This window comes from Mesoplodon densirostris, chromosome 10 (genome assembly GCF_025265405.1).
Source record: "Mesoplodon densirostris isolate mMesDen1 chromosome 10, mMesDen1 primary haplotype, whole genome shotgun sequence".
Taxonomy (NCBI): domain Eukaryota; kingdom Metazoa; phylum Chordata; class Mammalia; order Artiodactyla; family Ziphiidae; genus Mesoplodon; species Mesoplodon densirostris.
This window is the reverse complement of record NC_082670.1, coordinates 23,487,986-23,504,209: the sequence shown is the minus strand read 5'-3', so window position 1 is coordinate 23,504,209 and position 16,224 is coordinate 23,487,986. Positions and strand designations below refer to the sequence as shown.

Sequence of the window (16,224 nt, the reverse complement as noted above, 5' to 3'; positions counted from 1 at the left end):
CCGTGTGCTACAACTACTGAGCCTGCGCTCTAGAGCCCACGAGCCACAAATACTGAGCCCACGTGCCGCAACTACTGAAGCCCGCGCACTAGAGCCCGTGCTCCACAACGAGAAGCCACTGCAATGAGAAGCCCGCGCACCACAACGAAGAGTAGCCCCCACTCGCTGCAACTAGTGAAAGCCTGCGCGCAGCAACAAAGACCCAACGCAGCCAGCAATAAAGAAATAAATTAAAAAAAAAATCCTTACTGTTTTTCACGGTCCACCCTCAAGTGATCCCGCCAAATACCCAAGTTCTGGATAATCTTTCTCTTCTATGAGCTCAAGGCAACTTAGAATCTAGAGCACCACACATTTGGCAATTAATTGTAACACGCTATACACTCATGTCTTACTTCCTAAGTCTTCTCTATCTAGACTATTCATGAAGACAGACCTTGGCTCTTCCCTTCTTGCGTACCGCACGGTGCTGTACATGTTGGCTGATTTAGTAACTTTTGGGAGGATCAGCTCTCTGGTCCCTGATACCAGGGCGGAGCTTGGATAGTGAGAAACCCGAGCGTCCTAGTTGGAAGGGATGACTCACTTTCCCTTGTCCTTGTCGGAAGGGCTGTGGGAAGGGAGGGAGGCTCCTAAACAGTGAGCACCATCTAAAGTGCAGTAAGACTGCAAGTTAGACCCACCTGTACTGGTGGGGAAGAGAGGATACTAACCGCTGCTAGTAAACTGAACAAAGCAAATCAAGAGTAAGAACAGTTCCAGCTCCCATGAAATCTCCAAACAGTGACAGGGCGGCGCAACTCCTTTCCTTTATTTCTTCCCCTTGTAAAGGGCGATTCGAGTTCAGCAGCATTCCTTTCCTGGCCCCAAGTCCCCAGCCAGACTAGAGACTGCAGGCCCCAAATCCTGGGTGAGAGCACAGGCCTCAGAACTCTCCTCCAGCTCTGAGCTGCACCAGCTGTTGGTATCAGTTAGGTCAGCATTAAATCCACCAGAAAAAAGCAGCACCACTCACAGAACAGGGCAGCAGCTGGGCCTGAAGCTTTGAGGCGGGCCAGACGCAGGCTTCTGAGTGAGGACAGAGTCTCAGACAACTGGCCACATGAGCTTGGCTGGATGGAACCCCGTAACAAAGGTCACCTCTGCTTGTACAGAGGGATTTCAAGGACAAGGCCAGCTCAGTTATCTGAAGAGAGCAATCAGACAAGTCTTTCAGAGAAGAGGAAGGTATCCTGGTCACATCAAGACCACGCTCCGCCTTCATGTACCCGAGTAGCTACTGCGCCAGCTGCAGACCAGAGCAGACTTCCGAGTGGAGAGGAGACGAGGGGATGTCCAGGAAGGAAAGCTCACTCTCGGGGCCGGTGGACCATGACTTCACCCAGGGCCTCCAACACCTCTCGCTTGTAGTCTTCAAAGTCACCGTCGATCTGGCTAACACTCTGCTCCTCCACCACCCACAGCTGGCAGTTGGTTTCTGTGATAAGTCGGGCATCATGGCTGACGACGATCACAGCTTTGAAGAAAGATGGCGAGAATGGAGGGCAGGGAGGAAGGAGGAAGAGGGGAATCAGAACCTGAGAGGAGGGCGCCCAGCCGAAAGACACCACAGCCCGGTCCCCAAGGCGGGAGGAGGAGGGCGCGCCCTGAGCTGACTCACCACCCTTGTATTCGTTGATGGCCTCCCCAAGAGCGTCGATAGACTCTATGTCCAGGTTATTGGTGGGCTCGTCCTATGGGGGAGGAGGCATCCCGTGACTGAGAGTTACGACTCCTACCTTTCCTTTCTGTCACCCTTACCCCAGCCCTGCAGTCCAGCTCACTCACCAAGATGAGGACATCGGGCTCCCGACAGGCCAGCTCTGCAAACACAACTCGGGCTTTCTGCCCACCTGTAGCAAAGGGAAAGGAGATCCACTGCACCTTTCACCACATGACATTTCTGCAGGTAAACCCTGAATGTGTGTGTGCGCGCGCGCACGCGGTGAGGTCCCCCAAGTCCCGGTTCCTCTTTCCTCCTGCCCCTAGGGACAGTCTGCAGGTATGAAGGCTAAGGACGGGGACACCTGCCCTGGCCCCTGGTACCAGAGAGTTTGCAGATCTGGATGGTGTGGGCGTGACTCTCCAGGCCAAAGCGGCCCAGGCATTTGCGGGCATCCTGGTAGGGCAGGTTGAAGCCCCGCTGCAAGTACTCGGTGGGCGTCTCCTCCATGCGCAGCTGCTCTGCGTACTGCTGGTTGAAGAAGCCAATTTTCTGCCCGAGAGGAGAGGGAGGTGGTCAGTCAAAATCATACTTCCTCTGTCGGCCTCTTACTCCCGATTCCCAAAGCCACTTACCAGCCGGTGGTTCTTCCTCATTTCCCCACGAGTCTGCAAGGAAAAAGCAAGGGGGGAGCTAAGGGGAAGGGGAAAGGAGCTGCAGCTCCACACCCCAACTTTTCTCAAGGGGAGCTAAACACCAGAACCGGGCTGGGAACAAGCCAGTGTGAGAAAGGGAACATGGGCGTCTCCTGAACGTGACCAAGGCAGGCCCAGGAAATCAGAAGCAAGAGAATCAAGGAGGGGGAGACAGAAAGCAGAGATTCAGAACCAGGAGCAGACTGACCACAAGTAAAGGACCCCCGTCCCCACCCCCGCCTTCCAGCAAGATGTTTTCAGGGTTCCACCTCAGATGGGGATTAAGAGACAGTTTGTGGGAGGATCTAGAACACCTTTCTGAAGACTACTCTCTGTGGGTGTGAGGCAATGGGCCCTCTCAACACTTTCTTGGAGGGCGGACAGATGGCTACAACCCACCTAAGCACTACATAACGCCACAAAGTCCCCAAAGCAATTCTAGGGAATTTATCCTAAGAAAAACTAAATTCATGAACAGGTATAATAAGACTATTTACTATAGTTTTGTCCTTTAGTGAAAAATCAGAAATAATCTAAACGACTGACATGAAATAAACTATGGTAGATCCATATGAAATGAATGCACACATAGGATTACTGGCATGGAAAAACGCTTGATGTACATTATCTGGAAAAAGCTGGCTACAGAACAATTCACACGATAGGCCACTTTGGTTAAAAAAATTAGATGCACGCTTGTAAAGGAAAAAAAAAGGAGAAAGCAATCCATCAAAATTAATACAGGTTACCTCTAGATTTTTCTCTGGCTTACGCAACTTCTTTTTCTTTCTTTTTTTTTTTCAGCTGCGCCGCGCAGCTTGAGGGATCTTAGTTCACGGACTAGAGATTGAACCCGGGTCCATGGCAATGACAGCTCCGAGTGCTAACCACTGGACGGCCAGGGAATTCCCTGGCTTGTGCAATTTCTAACCACTCTACAATGGGCATGTATTTCTTGCATAACTGAAACACATGGCGGGGTGGTGGGGGGGAGGCGTGCCCCTAGCCCGGCCCCACTTCTCCTGGCTCTTCTCCCCGCCTGATCCAAACCGTCCTCCTCTACAGCATCTCTCAAGGAAGCGCACCATCCATGACAAGTTCTGTATTTAACTCTCCACGGCACAGAGGGGCCCCCGGCTGCAGCCTCTGGGGAACAGCCGTGTGCTCACGCTTCCGCTCGCTTGTCGCCGCCCCCCCTTCCCGGCTCCCGGACTCACCGGCGTCAGCTTGCCTGTCAGCAGCAGCAGCAGGGTGCTCTTCCCCACGCCGTTAGGGCCCACGATGCAGACTGCCAGAAGGAAGACAGAGGTCAAAGAGGCGAGGTCCCCAGAGACTCTCCCCCGGGCTCCTGAGCCTCCCGTGCCAACTCACTCCTTGAGTCCATGTCAATGCCAAAATCCAGATTCTTAAAGAGTGGTTTCTGCCCCTCATAGCCAAACGTCACACCTGAGAGACCAGGAAAAGAAGCACTTTATTTTCTCTTCAGAGTCCCCAGAGGGTGCCCCAAATGTCCTGGTGTGGAGGGAAGGCGCGGCCGCGGCCGCTCACCATGCAGGCCCAGCACCGGAGGGCTGAGCGGTGGCGGGTCAGGGAATGTGAAGCGCACGGTGTACTCCCTGGGGCGCTTCAGGAGCTCGGGGGCCTCCTGTGACTCCTCATCCTGGTTTTTCCTCCGGCACTTCTGCTGCTTTCGAGTCAGGGCTTCCTTTGTTTGCTTTTCCTGGGGAAGAAGGGGAAAGGAGACATCCGTACCCTTCACAGAAGGCCTCAAAAGGCAGGCAGGGCCCGAGTCCTGCTCCTTCTCCGGAGAAGACTCCCTCCCAGGAAGACCCAGGTGCTCACCGCCTGCTTGGTGGACTTGCCGCCCGCCTTTAACTCCTTCAGCTTTTTCTCCTGCTTCTCATACTGCTTCAGCAGTTCCTTCTGCTTCTGCTGGTACATCTTCTTGAAGGTCACTGGGGCAAGAGAGGGGAATGGGCATCGATGGTTGTCCCTCTCCCCAGCACGACAGGGGAGGATGGGGGCAGGCATCGTTGTCTAGAATTCTGAAAGACTCAGAATTATCACAACCCTACAGGCCCTCCCTCCCAGGCCTTTCTCGAGGAACCACCCCTTTCCTTGCCCCTAAACGGTCCTCCGTACTGTAATTGCCCCTGTAGTAATGGAGCCGCTGGGCATCAAGATGGATGATATCGGTACAGACGTCATCCAGGAAGCCCTGGTCATGGGAGACGATGAGCAGCGTCTTCCGCCAGCCTTGGAGGTAGCTGGGTTTTAGAGAAGAGAGTGGAAATGTCACAATGGCCAGGTTAGGGTGGAGTCAGGGGAAGCAGACAGAACGTAGGGGCAGGGAGTGAAAGAGCGGGGGCTGGAGTGAGAGGTGTCAAGGGCCGAGTGGAGACCAGCTAGAGGAAACGAGGGCAGAATGCGAACCAACGATGCAAAGGCTGTAATCAAAGAGCTACTCACTTATTGAGCCAGATGACAGCGTTGAGGTCCAGGTGGTTGGTGGGCTCATCCAACATCAGCAGCGTGGGCTCCATGAATAGCGCCCTAGAGGGCAGGGCAGCAGAATGCAGAGTCAGGGGGAAGAAGACCCTTGCTCAGAGAACCCAGAGAAGCCTCTGGTAAGTGGAGCCTGAGACCATGAACACTCCTTCCCAACCTCTCCTTAGACAGTTCCCAGGCAGGAGACAGATAGAATACACCCCCAGGTAGGGAGAAAAGACCCCGAGTCTGACAAGGCAGACAGTAAGGGAGGGAGAAGACGGCCTTGGAAGAACGGGAAGAAGGGAAAGAGCCCTGGTGGACGGAGGCTGGAAGGGAGGGTGGTGAGGGGGGGCCCACCTGGCCAGGGAGACGCGCATGCGCCAGCCCCCCGAGAACTTCTGTGTGGGTCGATTCTGCATCTCAGGGTCAAAGCCCAGACCGGCCAGGATCCGGCGGGCTTTGGCCTCTGCAGCTGCCGCCCCGGTAGCCCGCAATTCCTCATACACCTGGGAGGAGGGAGAAGAGGACACATGCTGCGAGGTCCCAGGAGCCCCCAGTCTTAGCCCGTGTCCCCTGCGCCATCTCCTCTACCTTCTCGAGCCTCTCGGCAGCCGCGTCATCGCCCTGCTCCAGCTGTCCCTGAAGCTGCCGCTCCTCTTCCAACAGCTTCAAGCGCTTGGTGTCGGCTCGGAGAACAGCCTGCACGGCCGGCGTCTCATCGGCTACCACCTCTGGGGGCAGGGGAGAAGTCAGGGTGCCCCAAGGGCCAAGCCTCCTATTCCCTCTTCCCTGCAGCTCTGTTTCTGGTTTGCCTGACCCTGCCCAGCTCTTTGTACTTGTTCCAAATAAAATACTCTCCAGTCTCTCATCACTTCTCCCCCTTCTTTAGCACCATTTCCCAGTCCCCAGTCTCCCCACAAGAGTTCTTCCAGCTCTGCAACCACGGTTTCTTCTATTCTTGGTCGGCTCCTGTACCCCAGTGGTGGCCCCCCTCAGGCCCCTCGGTTTCACCTCTCCACCAAGCCCCTCTACCACCAGCAGCCTCACCCTGTTCACAGAGCAGCACGTCGATGTTGGGAGGGATGCTCAGGGCTCGGTTGGCGATGTGCTTGAGGAGAGTGGTCTTGCCCTTGCTGGGGGATGAGAGCTTTTAGGACCAGGCCACCTCAGAGAAGTCTCTTCTCCTTCCAGCCCCGCCCCTCTCACAGCTCCAGCCCCTCCTCTCCTCACCCATTGGGTCCCACCAGCCCATAGCGGCGGCTGGCGACAATGTACAGGTCTGCGTTGACAAACAGCTCCTTGCCGTGGGCGGAGATGCTGAACTTCTCCAGCTGCAGGTGTCAGGGAAGGAGCGAGCACATGAGAACTCTCCCTTCCAGACAGCAGCTGCAGCTTTCTCTCTGCAGGGAAGCCCCCTCTTCTCACCACACAAGCCCCTTCCCCAACCACTGCCCCTAAGCGGAGTCTCCAAATCCTAAGCGCGGCCAGCCTGTCCCGCCTTGCTTCCCTCCAAGGGTGGACCCTTATGCTGGCTCTTCTATCTTCTCACTCAAGTTGGCAGAACTCAAGGTGTAGAGAACGGCTCCAAGCTTTCTTCCCAATGGACTTCCCATTCATACCCACTTCCTCGGTTGCCGTGGCCACTCAGGGGAAGGTGAGAAGTGGCATGTCCCTGGCTGAGCTGGTAGAGGGGCCCCCTCAGACCTTACCTTGATGTCAGATGCATTTTCTAACATGGCCTGGCGGGAAGACACCTCTGCTTGCGACACGGAGAAGTCATTTTCAGCAGCATTGGCTGCTTTTAATGAAGCCACCTGGCGCTCATACTCCATCTGAGAAGGAAGGAAAAATCACATTTGAGGCTATTGCCTGCCACCTTCCCATCATCACAATACAGCCCCACGTCACCAGACACCAAGACAAGGCTCACAGAGAGCAAGTATTTCCTTACTCCAACTGCTCTACTCGACAGAGCACCCAAAGCTCCTTCTTGTCCCCTAATCCACATGTCCCCTACTTTAAGCGTTAAGGGAAAAAAAAAAAAAAAAAATCAGATTCTGCCGCCTTTGACCACCAAGAACGCAAGCAGGGTTTTACCTGTTTCTTCAGTTTCTTCTTTTCCTTCTTGCTAAGGTGAGCATAGCGATCATCAGCCTTGGACTCCCCTTCTTCCTCCTCCTCCTCTCCTTCTTCCTCTGAGCCCTGTGAGAACCAGGGGATGGTAAAAATGAGGGACCCCTTCTAGAACTCAGACTTCACATCACGTACCCCCCGTTCCACAGTCAGCCCTGTCTCTCTCCACCAGGGTCCTGAAATACACTGGTGGATCTGCTCCCATTCTCATACCCGCCCTGCTCTCCTTGCAGCCCTGGATCCATTTTTGCCACCAGGAATGGTATGAGTATTTATGTATGAAATGTAATAATGTATGTGTACCTGTAACCATGTAACTGCCGATACAGTGTAATTAAGGGTTATATGAGGTTCTTTTTCTCATGTATCAGTGGCCTACACATTAACATGCAAGGAAAAGGTCTAGAAGCCCTAGCATATAGTCACTGAGAAATCCAGCAAAATCAGAACTAGCAAGTTCTAATGGTACGAGGGAGCTCAGAGATCACTAGATCACACAGATGAGAAAACTGAAACCCAAGGAGATGGAAAAATGTACTCAAGGTCACACAATGAGCGGCAAGAGCCAGAACTCAGACTGACTGAGGCTAACGCCCGCGTCATTTCCTCTCTGGATCAGGAGTTGCCAATGATGGCCCTTGAGCTAAGAACGGTTTGTACACTTTCAAGGAATTTTTCCAAAAATAGAAAAGAAAAATATGCATCAGAGATTGAATATGGCCTGCAAAGCCAAAAATATTTACTATGTGTCCCTTTACAGAAGTCTGCCTGGGACTTCCCTGGGGGTCCAGTGGTTAGGACACCACGGTTTCAGTGCCATGGGCCCGGGTTCAATCCTTGGTTGGGGAACTAAGATCCCGCAAGCTGCATGGCAGGGACAAAAAAAAAAAAAAGTTTGCCAACTCCTGCTCTGGAGAGTAAGAGCACCCCCAGATCGTGCTCCCTGCCCAAGGGCCACAGAGTCCTAGTCCCTCAGCCCACCTTCCCCCAACACCAAAATACAAACCTGCTCTGCCTTCTTGGCCTTCTCCTTCCCTTGCTTGGGTGGTTCCTCCTCTTTTGTTATTTCCTCTTCATCCTCCTCCTCTTCATTGTCCAGAGCAGCAAATTTATTTTGAGGCTACCAGGGAAAAGACAGCAAGTCTGATGAACTGCTCTAACTCCTGAGACCCAGCCCTCCTCCTGCCTATACTCCCTCACCTTGGCCTTCCCCTTTGACTTCTCCTCCTTTCCCTTTTTGCCCTTGAGCTCTGGCTGTTGTTCCTGAGACACAGCCTGGAGAAGACACACACAGACACACACAAATTAATTTGCTATATTGTAGCCTAACGAGCGTTTCTAGGGAGTCCAGGAGTAGCAGTTAACTATACTGAGTCTGCCAGGGAGAAAATGAGACCCAGAAAAACCCTAGTCTCCAGCTGGATAAAGATAGTGAAGAGAAGACTAGAGAATATCAGCAAAGCTAAGGGACCGTTACACAGGCAAGTGAGCCACGTGGGTGAGATGGCCCTAGCACTGGAGGGCTTCCTCAAGAGGACCAATCTCGAGATGAGGTAATGGATGTGGGCTTAGTGAAGGTCTTCTAGGAAGAGGGAAGAGAGGGCATAAAGAACAAAGGTTTCAACACACAGTCAAGCTGGATGCCAAGATGTGATCAGGCTAATCTGGAAGGTATACATGGAGAAGTCCCAAGTAACCCTGCAGAGGGGTCCAAGTGGAAGGGCAAAGACCCAAAGGCCTTTGTTTTATATTTTGAGTTTGAAAGCAACAGGATCACTGTAAATTTCCGAGTGATGAAGAGTATTTTAAACAGCTGACTTTGACAGTGTAAGCAAGACTGGCCTAGAAGAGCTAGCTGAAAAGCAAGAAAAGGAGCCGGGAAATTACCACACTGTGGCCAGAGGTGCTACACGGGGTGGGAGTGACTGGCAGAGCCACCACTATCACCTTATTGATCCGATTTTTTTCTGGCTTGGCTGGCTTAGGAGGATGTTTTTCTTCCTCCTCCTCTTCTTCCTCACTCTGATCCTGAATCAGGGCTGCAAAAACATTACCACCCTGGAGAATGAAAGGGCCAGAGAAGTCAGCGGGATGGTCAAGGCTGCACCCCTGGGGTCTCTGTCTACCACACAGATGGCTTACCTTGGTTTTCTTCCCTCCTCGGGGTACTGGGGCAGGTACTGAAATGACAAGGGGAGAAGGTGAGACAGGAAAGGAGAATTACAATGTCCTGCTCCTTAATCTAATCCAACTCCAAAAGCAAGGAATGTGGCTCCTGACTCTTCATGACTAAAGGGTTCCAGGTACCCATGTCCCCTCGGGACATTTACCCTCATCCTCCTCATCACTGGCCGGCACTGAGAGCTTCTTAAGACGCTCCATGAGCTCCTTCTCCTCTCCGTCATCATCCACATCCTTTTTCCGACGGCTTTTTCGAGTGTCTCGCTTCTTTTTTTGCTGCTGAAAGCCAAACAGTGAGAGAATGAAGCCCAGGCCGCTGCTGTATCTCTGCTCCGGAGAGAGCGTCCCGTCAGTTGAGTGAACCAGTGTGGGCTGCAGAGGGGCTGGCGGATCCATGGATGCCTCCACGTAGTGGTGGGTCCCGTGACACCTGTACCTGCTGCTGCTGCTGTTGCTGCTGCTCCTTCTCCTTGAGCACTTTCTTTTCTTCCCCAGCCTGTCTGTCTTCTACTGCCAGCTCTTCGAAGAACTAAAACGGGAGTTAAGATCTAGGTAAACATGCCTCAGAAACCAACCAAGCCCTTCACCACCACACACGAGCCCAGGGACCTTCCACTCCATCCCACCTTGCTCCCTCTCCCGACAAGACCTCTTCCCCTCCCTTGGGCCCCCACCGCCTTCAAAGGGCCACCTTCTGCTCGGAAACACCCACAGTCCTCTCTCCTCACCGTCTTTTTGGTCTTCCTGTCCTTCTTCCCTTTCTTCACCACTTTGTCTAGAAGGTTAAGCAGACATTATGAATGATGATTTGCAAATTCCAAAGCACCCTGATCTCTCCTGCCAAGCTCTCAGTGGTCCCCACCCTATTTACTGTTTTTCTAGCTCAACTAGTGCTCCCTAGACTTTGGCACTGTCCCACAAGACAGACAATGGTGGCTGGTCTAGGGTAGCGGTGGGAGGCAGAGAAGGAGAATCCACAGGGTGATGGCAGAGGTGAGAAGTAAGAGTATTCAGAGATGACTCCAATGTTTTCAGTTGGCAAAATTAGCTGGGCTAGTGGTACCATTGATTAACGCAGGATATACTGGAAGAGGACCCCTCTCCCCACCCCTACCACCCATGGGGGAGAAAGGTAGGATAAAAATATGAATTCAGTTGGGGATATGTCATTTTTGGAACCTGCAGGCCATGGAAACAGCCATCTGGTAAGTCAACAAGCACCTGGGTCTATGCCGCACCTGCTCCACTAGCACTTCCAGCACGAATCCTGCTGTGTTGTACCTAATTGGGCATCGGTCCTTCATCCTAGAGAGCGACCTGAGAGACGACTTAGCTCGTGTTCCCAGAGAGCAAAGTGGGAGGTCGATAAAAGTTTACTGACTGAACAAATTCCAGCTTCTCCTTTCTGTCCATCCCCATTTCCCCGAAGGCAGGGGACTAGGTCTAACTCCCTCCCACATCAGACTGGGAGGCAGCCAGCAGCCTCGTGACTTCTCTCCACGCCCAGGCCTGTCCACTATCACATTCATCTCCCAACCATCCCATCCACCCACTGCTACCCAATTCTATCCAAAAGCACTCCGGTAATCACTTGGGTTTTTTTTTTCCCCCAAAACCCCAAAACAAAGGCTTTCTGCTATCTACTACATTGAGTATTCTCAGACCAGATTTCCACCTAGTCCAGAGTAATCATTTATTCAGATACTGAGCATGTACAGTGTCAAAAACTGGAGATAATAAAGGACAATCCTTATAACTTAGGGCCTCACAGACTAAAAGGGAGCATCCTATCTTGTCTGCTATCTCTGTTTCCCTATCCATACCCGTGTTCTGGACATTGGCTTCTCCCCGCTCCTTGGTTAACTCCCAGGCATGCTTATGCCTGTCTTTGCTTCATCTGTGACCTCCATCCTGAACACATTTCAAAATCTGATCCCCCTATTGGGTGACTAGTGTGATGGAACTGAAAAGATGTGCAGGAGAAAATAATGAAAGGTTTTATAAGCTATTCCAAGGAATCTAACCCTAAAGCCATTAAGAAGGAGGACCCACTGCAGTACACGAGAAGGAATGACATGATCCACTCACCCTGACAACACTGAGAAGTGACTCAGACACTAATGTATCTCCAAGGACTAACACAACCACACCTCCTGACCGTAGGGAGAGAAGCCTGTGCACAGGTTCAAGTGTGAGAAAGTACTATCAGCAAGGAACAGGAAAAGGCTAAGCGTGGCTAAAGCTATGCTGTATCCTCCACATCTCCCCGCTAAGGGCTCCTCCCTTTAGTAAGTACATCACTGAAGTGACTCCTAATTTCAAAGCCAAGTAAAGCACTTTCCGTAACCTTACAATCTCCTCCCCCAATTACTGTTTCTATCCTTGTCTTCACTGGGTCTCAAAAGTGCAGTCCACGCTAGCTCCACCTCCTCATCTCCCGTTCCTTTTAGAATATACTGCAACCTGATTCAGCTGTCATCTTCTAATGAATACTACTTTTCTCAAAGTTGTCACTGTCCCCTTAGTTGTTCAACCCGAAAAGGTTTCTTTGTAGTCCTTATTTTGCTTGATTACTCGGCAACATTCCATGCTACCTACCTCTTCATCCTTTTAATTCTCCTTTCCTGTTGTTACTTAGCGTCAGGGATCCTGCTGCTGCTGGTCTGCCTCTAGTTTCTCTGGCTGCTCGCCTTTCTCGGTCTCATCTCCTCAGCCTCCTTCTCTACCTTACTTCCCTTAATTGTTGAGGTTCCTTTGGGTTCCCACCTTCTACGTCTTTTTGCTTCAATCTGCATACACTCTCTAGGGGATGCCCCGTACAACTACACTCACCTGTGTCTTTACTCCTAGTCTAGAGCTCTCTCCACAGCCACCGAACAAACTCTCTCCTTGCCATCTCCTCTTAAAATTCCCCAGAAATCTCCAACTCAGCATTCAAAAGTGCCCTTACCTCTTCCCGCTCCCCACTCAACAGCCCACTACTGCTTTCAATGAATAGCCTACTAACTGCTGCATTATTCAAGTGAGTGTCAGCCTTAATTCTCCTCCCTTGATTTAGCTGGTTCCCAGTTCCAGTCAATGCCCTGGCTTACTCCCTTACCACTTCTCACCTGGATCATTACCAGAGCCTCCTAAATGGTCTCCCTCCCTCCAACCATTCCTTATGCACTTCAATGGGTCCTCCTTCTTAATGTTTTTAGGGCTAAGTTCCTTGGAGTAGTGTATAAAGCCTTTCATTATCTGTCTCCCGCACGTCTTTCCAACCCCATCACCCTAGTCACACAATACTGGGAACCAGCCAGGCTCAACTACATCTCTACCTCTGCACTAACTGCACCCTCTGCTTGCTTAGGATGTTCTTCCCCTTGCTAACTCACACTGATCCTTCAAGAACGAACTCGGCTATCACATATTCCTGGGAGGCTTTGCTGACACTCCCGCCCTATCTGATAGATGTTGCCCCTCTCTTTTCTAGTCCCATAGCATTCTCAACACATTCATCACACTCTGTCAGCCTCTGTCTGATTAATGCTCTGTCCCCTCCACTAGACTCGCCCCTTCTCGATAGGTAAGGCTTATCTTTCATCCCTACACCTCCAGTTCTTCTGCACAGCACCGGGTACAAAGTAGGCATTCCATAAATGCCTGTAAAATTAGTCGCTGTATACCTACTATAATTACTTCTGTCCATTTTATCTCCCTCTTGAAGTACCTTCAAGCCTGGTAGGATGTCTTCGTATTTTTTTCTCCCCTCCCCAAAGCACAGCATTTACACTGCATAATTAAAAACAGGTGCTCAATAAACATCCGCTGCTTTTTTTTTTTTTTTTTTTTTTTTTTGCTGTACGCGGGCCTCTCACTGCTGTGGCCTCTCCCGTTGCGGAGCACAGGCTCCGGACACACAGGCTCCGCGGCCATGGCTCGCGGGCCCAGCCGCTCCGCGGCATGTGGGATCTTCCGGGATAGGGGCACGAACCCGTGTCCCCTGCATCGGCAGGCGGACTCTCAACCACTGCGCCACCAGGGAAGCCCCGCTGCTTTTAAGTAAACCTTAATCCTCCATTCCAACACCCAGTATCTATGCTCTTGCTCCAGTTGAGTCAGAAAGGTGTCTTACGAAAGAGCGCAGGGAGTCATCCTCTCTTAAGAAGCAGGTGGGATGATGGGTTCCACGGGTGAGTGTGAGAATGTGTGTGTGTGTGTGTGTGTGCGCGCGCGAGAGAGAGAGAGAGGAGGTCGAGGCACAGCTTATATCAATATGTAAGTGCCGGATGTGGAATACCGTGTGGTGGGGAAGATGTCCAAAAGAGAAGAAAACAGGACTTTCTCAGTTCTCCCCATCTCTCCCTCGGTACCATACGCTCTTCCTCGTCTCTTTATCAGTCTTACTGAAGTTCCTGCCTGACACCCTGGCACCTCTTCTTTCGCCGGCACCCCAAAAACCCTCCTGCCAGGGCAAACTCGTCCCAGCCCCACTGAACGCATGCGCAGTAGCCCTCGCACGGCCCGGTCAGTCTCGCGCCCCGTGACCCTCTCCTAAGACACGCACACACTTCTGTCTCTTCTTCTCTTTCCTATCTCCTTCCCTCCCTGCCTACCAGCCTCACCTGTGGCGCTCGTGGTCTCTCCGTCCCCTATCCACTCGGGTTCCGGCGGCTGCTGCTTGGGCCCCTTCGGCATCGCGGTGGCAGTTACAGCACTCTTGGCGGCGCCGGGCGCTATTTCCGGTTCCGGCAGCTTGGTGCCCGGAACCAGGCGGGCTCTCTATGCCTGCGCTGTCGACCCCGCCCCCGGACGGCCCACGAGCGCGCCGCGCCATCATCTCCGGGGAGTGGTTGCGGCGGGGTCCGCCCACTCGGGTCGCGGCAGCAAGTTTATGACGGTTGGGGAGACCCGAACCCAGTGACTCCGCGACGCCACGTGACTAAGGACTGAACATAATAATTTCCGACTAGTATGAAAGAGCGAAGTCATCTTTTTTCTTTTTTTAAGAAACTGAATGCTACCTTGTACCAGCCCCTTACGTCTGGTTAGGAGCAGAAAGGCGCAGTCCACCGACCCAGGAAGAGGCCTTGTCGGTCAAGTGTTGAAATGTGTCACAAAATCCCGAGGTGTAGAGGTGTAAACGAGGAGGAACTCTAGCCTAACAAACAGAAATCACGGTGCGGTGGAGCTTCAGTTCACCTTTTTTCTTTTTTGGTAACAGCTTTTCTGAGGTGTAATTGAGTTACCATAAACTGCGTATACAATAGACAGCCAATGAACTGCAAAGTGTACACTTTGATAAGTTTTGACATGTACACACCTGTTGAATCACCACAATCAATATTTGGGTCACTTTTTTGTGTGTGACTCTTGGATTCATTGGAACTTCCTGACTTTTTAATAAATGTATTTGTTTTTACTTTTGGCTGGGTTGGGTCGTTGTTTCGGTGTGCAGGTTTCTCATTGCAGTGGCTTCTCTTGTTGCAGAGCATGTGGGCTCTAGGCACACGGGCTCAGTAGTTGTGGCGCACGGGCTTAGTTGCTCCGTGGCATGTGGGATCTTCCCCGCCCAGGGATACGAACCCGTGTCCCCTGCATTAGCAGGCAGATTCTCAACCACTGCGCCACCAGGGAAGTCCGGCCTCGATGTTTTTAAGAGCTGGGCTGGCCCTCACATCTAGGCCATAGTACTCTCACATTGAGCATAACCTGAGAACACCCATGCCAGACAAGGCCAATCTGTGACTGTGATGAAGTAAGACAGAGTCTATAATCTTGTGTAAGTGCAGACAAAAACAAGGTTCTATGCAAACCATAAATTCTAAACAGGTCCCTCTCAGCTAAAATGAGTAGTGGCTGCTTTTTTGCCAGTTACAGCTTCAGCCCTGTTTCATTTCTCCCCCCAGAGGAGACTCCATTATCTGTGGGTTCCACATATTTGGATTCAACCAACCTAGGATCAAAATATTAGGGGAAGAAAGAAATTCCAGGAAATTCCAAAAAGCAAATCTAAATTTGCTGCATACCAGCTACTACTTACATAGCATTTACTTTGTATTTATAACTATTTACATGGCATTTACATTGTATTCAGTATTATAAGTCATTTAGAGATGACAAAGTATAGGAGAGGATGTGTTCAGGTTATACGCAGATATTATGCCATCAAGGACTTGAGCATCCTTGGATTTTGGCACATGAGGAGGTCCTGGAACCACTTCCCCATAGATACCGAGGGATGACTGTATTAAAATGTGAAATGATAGAATTGCTCCCACTTCCTGGGAGCACTCAATCTAGATTCCCCACTTCCTTGAATCTTCCCCCAAATCACCTAACACAAACCCTAATCCTGTCACTCCTAACCCTCTCTTAATGAGATCTCTGCAGGTGATAAACCCAACTCTGTTTAACTAGAGGTGGTTCCTGTGTGGTCTTTGGCTGGAGGGCACTGACACTTTTACTGTCTTATTCTCTGTTTCATGTCCAAATTCTAGCAGGGAGGCACTGGTAGAGGATGTTCAGCCTCCTCTAATGTTTTTACCTGCTGAAGGGCCAAGAGTTTGCTTAGTACATGGCTGCCTGAATAAAGAGTATTTTTCAAGCCTCGCTGGGGCCAAGGATTGGCCACAGGACTAAGTTATGGCCAGTGATGTGTAAGTTAAAGAGGGTATGTTAGCTTGGAGGTAATTTCTTCTGCTCTTCCTCTGTCCTGAAGCTTGGAGCATGGATAAGTGAGCTAGAGTTTCACTGCAGACTGTGAATAGGAGGGTCTGGCCCCAAGAATCATGGAGCTGAGAGCTAGGGGGGAGCAGGGGTTCTGAACACCTGAGGACCTTGTGGTGGCATGATTGTCACACATGCCTTGTACTACACTTCTTGACTTGTGAGAGAAATAAACTTCTATCTTGCTTTAAGACTAATTTTGGTTTGTTACAACTGAACTTAAAACTCATAACTGGGCCATAATAGGTGCTTAATATTTAGAGAGAATGAATGTGTCCACACTCATAGCTTCAACCACTACCTATATGCAAG

At 51.3% G+C, this 16,224-nt stretch overlaps 1 protein-coding gene across 2 annotated transcripts; it reads right to left on the bottom strand.

The window, feature by feature from the left end:
- Nucleotides 1-768: 768 nt before the first annotated feature.
- Nucleotides 769-13,935, bottom strand: ABCF1 (ATP binding cassette subfamily F member 1). 2 transcript variants are annotated; one of them, XM_060109547.1, is made up of 25 exons: nucleotides 13,809-13,935; nucleotides 9,930-9,976; nucleotides 9,638-9,730; nucleotides 9,351-9,480; nucleotides 9,163-9,200; nucleotides 8,968-9,078; nucleotides 8,221-8,295; nucleotides 8,027-8,140; nucleotides 6,985-7,089; nucleotides 6,597-6,719; nucleotides 6,118-6,218; nucleotides 5,935-6,020; nucleotides 5,479-5,618; nucleotides 5,245-5,393; nucleotides 4,867-4,950; nucleotides 4,540-4,664; nucleotides 4,240-4,352; nucleotides 3,946-4,117; nucleotides 3,769-3,843; nucleotides 3,615-3,685; nucleotides 2,338-2,370; nucleotides 2,086-2,254; nucleotides 1,828-1,892; nucleotides 1,661-1,733; nucleotides 769-1,516 (listed from the first exon to the last, which is right to left on the bottom strand). In XM_060109547.1, the coding sequence occupies exons 1-25, from the start codon at nucleotides 13,879-13,881 to the stop codon at nucleotides 1,350-1,352; spliced, it is 2,532 nt and encodes an 843-aa protein (XP_059965530.1). In that variant the 5' UTR covers nucleotides 13,882-13,935; the 3' UTR covers nucleotides 769-1,349. The 2 variants fall into 2 exon arrangements, with proteins under 2 accessions (XP_059965530.1, XP_059965532.1); XM_060109549.1 differs by having other exon boundaries at nucleotides 9,351-9,477.
- Nucleotides 13,936-16,224: the final 2,289 nt, after the last annotated feature.

Coding starts and splice junctions, on each gene's coding strand:
- ABCF1 (XM_060109547.1), bottom strand. CDS start 13,881: ATGCCGAAGGGGCCCAAGCAGCAGCCGCCGGAACCCGAGTGGATAGGG. Junction 9,079..9,162: donor GAGGAGGGAAGAAAACCAAG/GTAAGCCATCTG, acceptor TTCATTCTCCAG/GGTGGTAATGTTTTTGCAGC. Junction 8,296..8,967: donor AAAAAAATCGGATCAATAAG/GTGATAGTGGTG, acceptor TGTCTTCTCCAG/GCTGTGTCTCAGGAACAACA.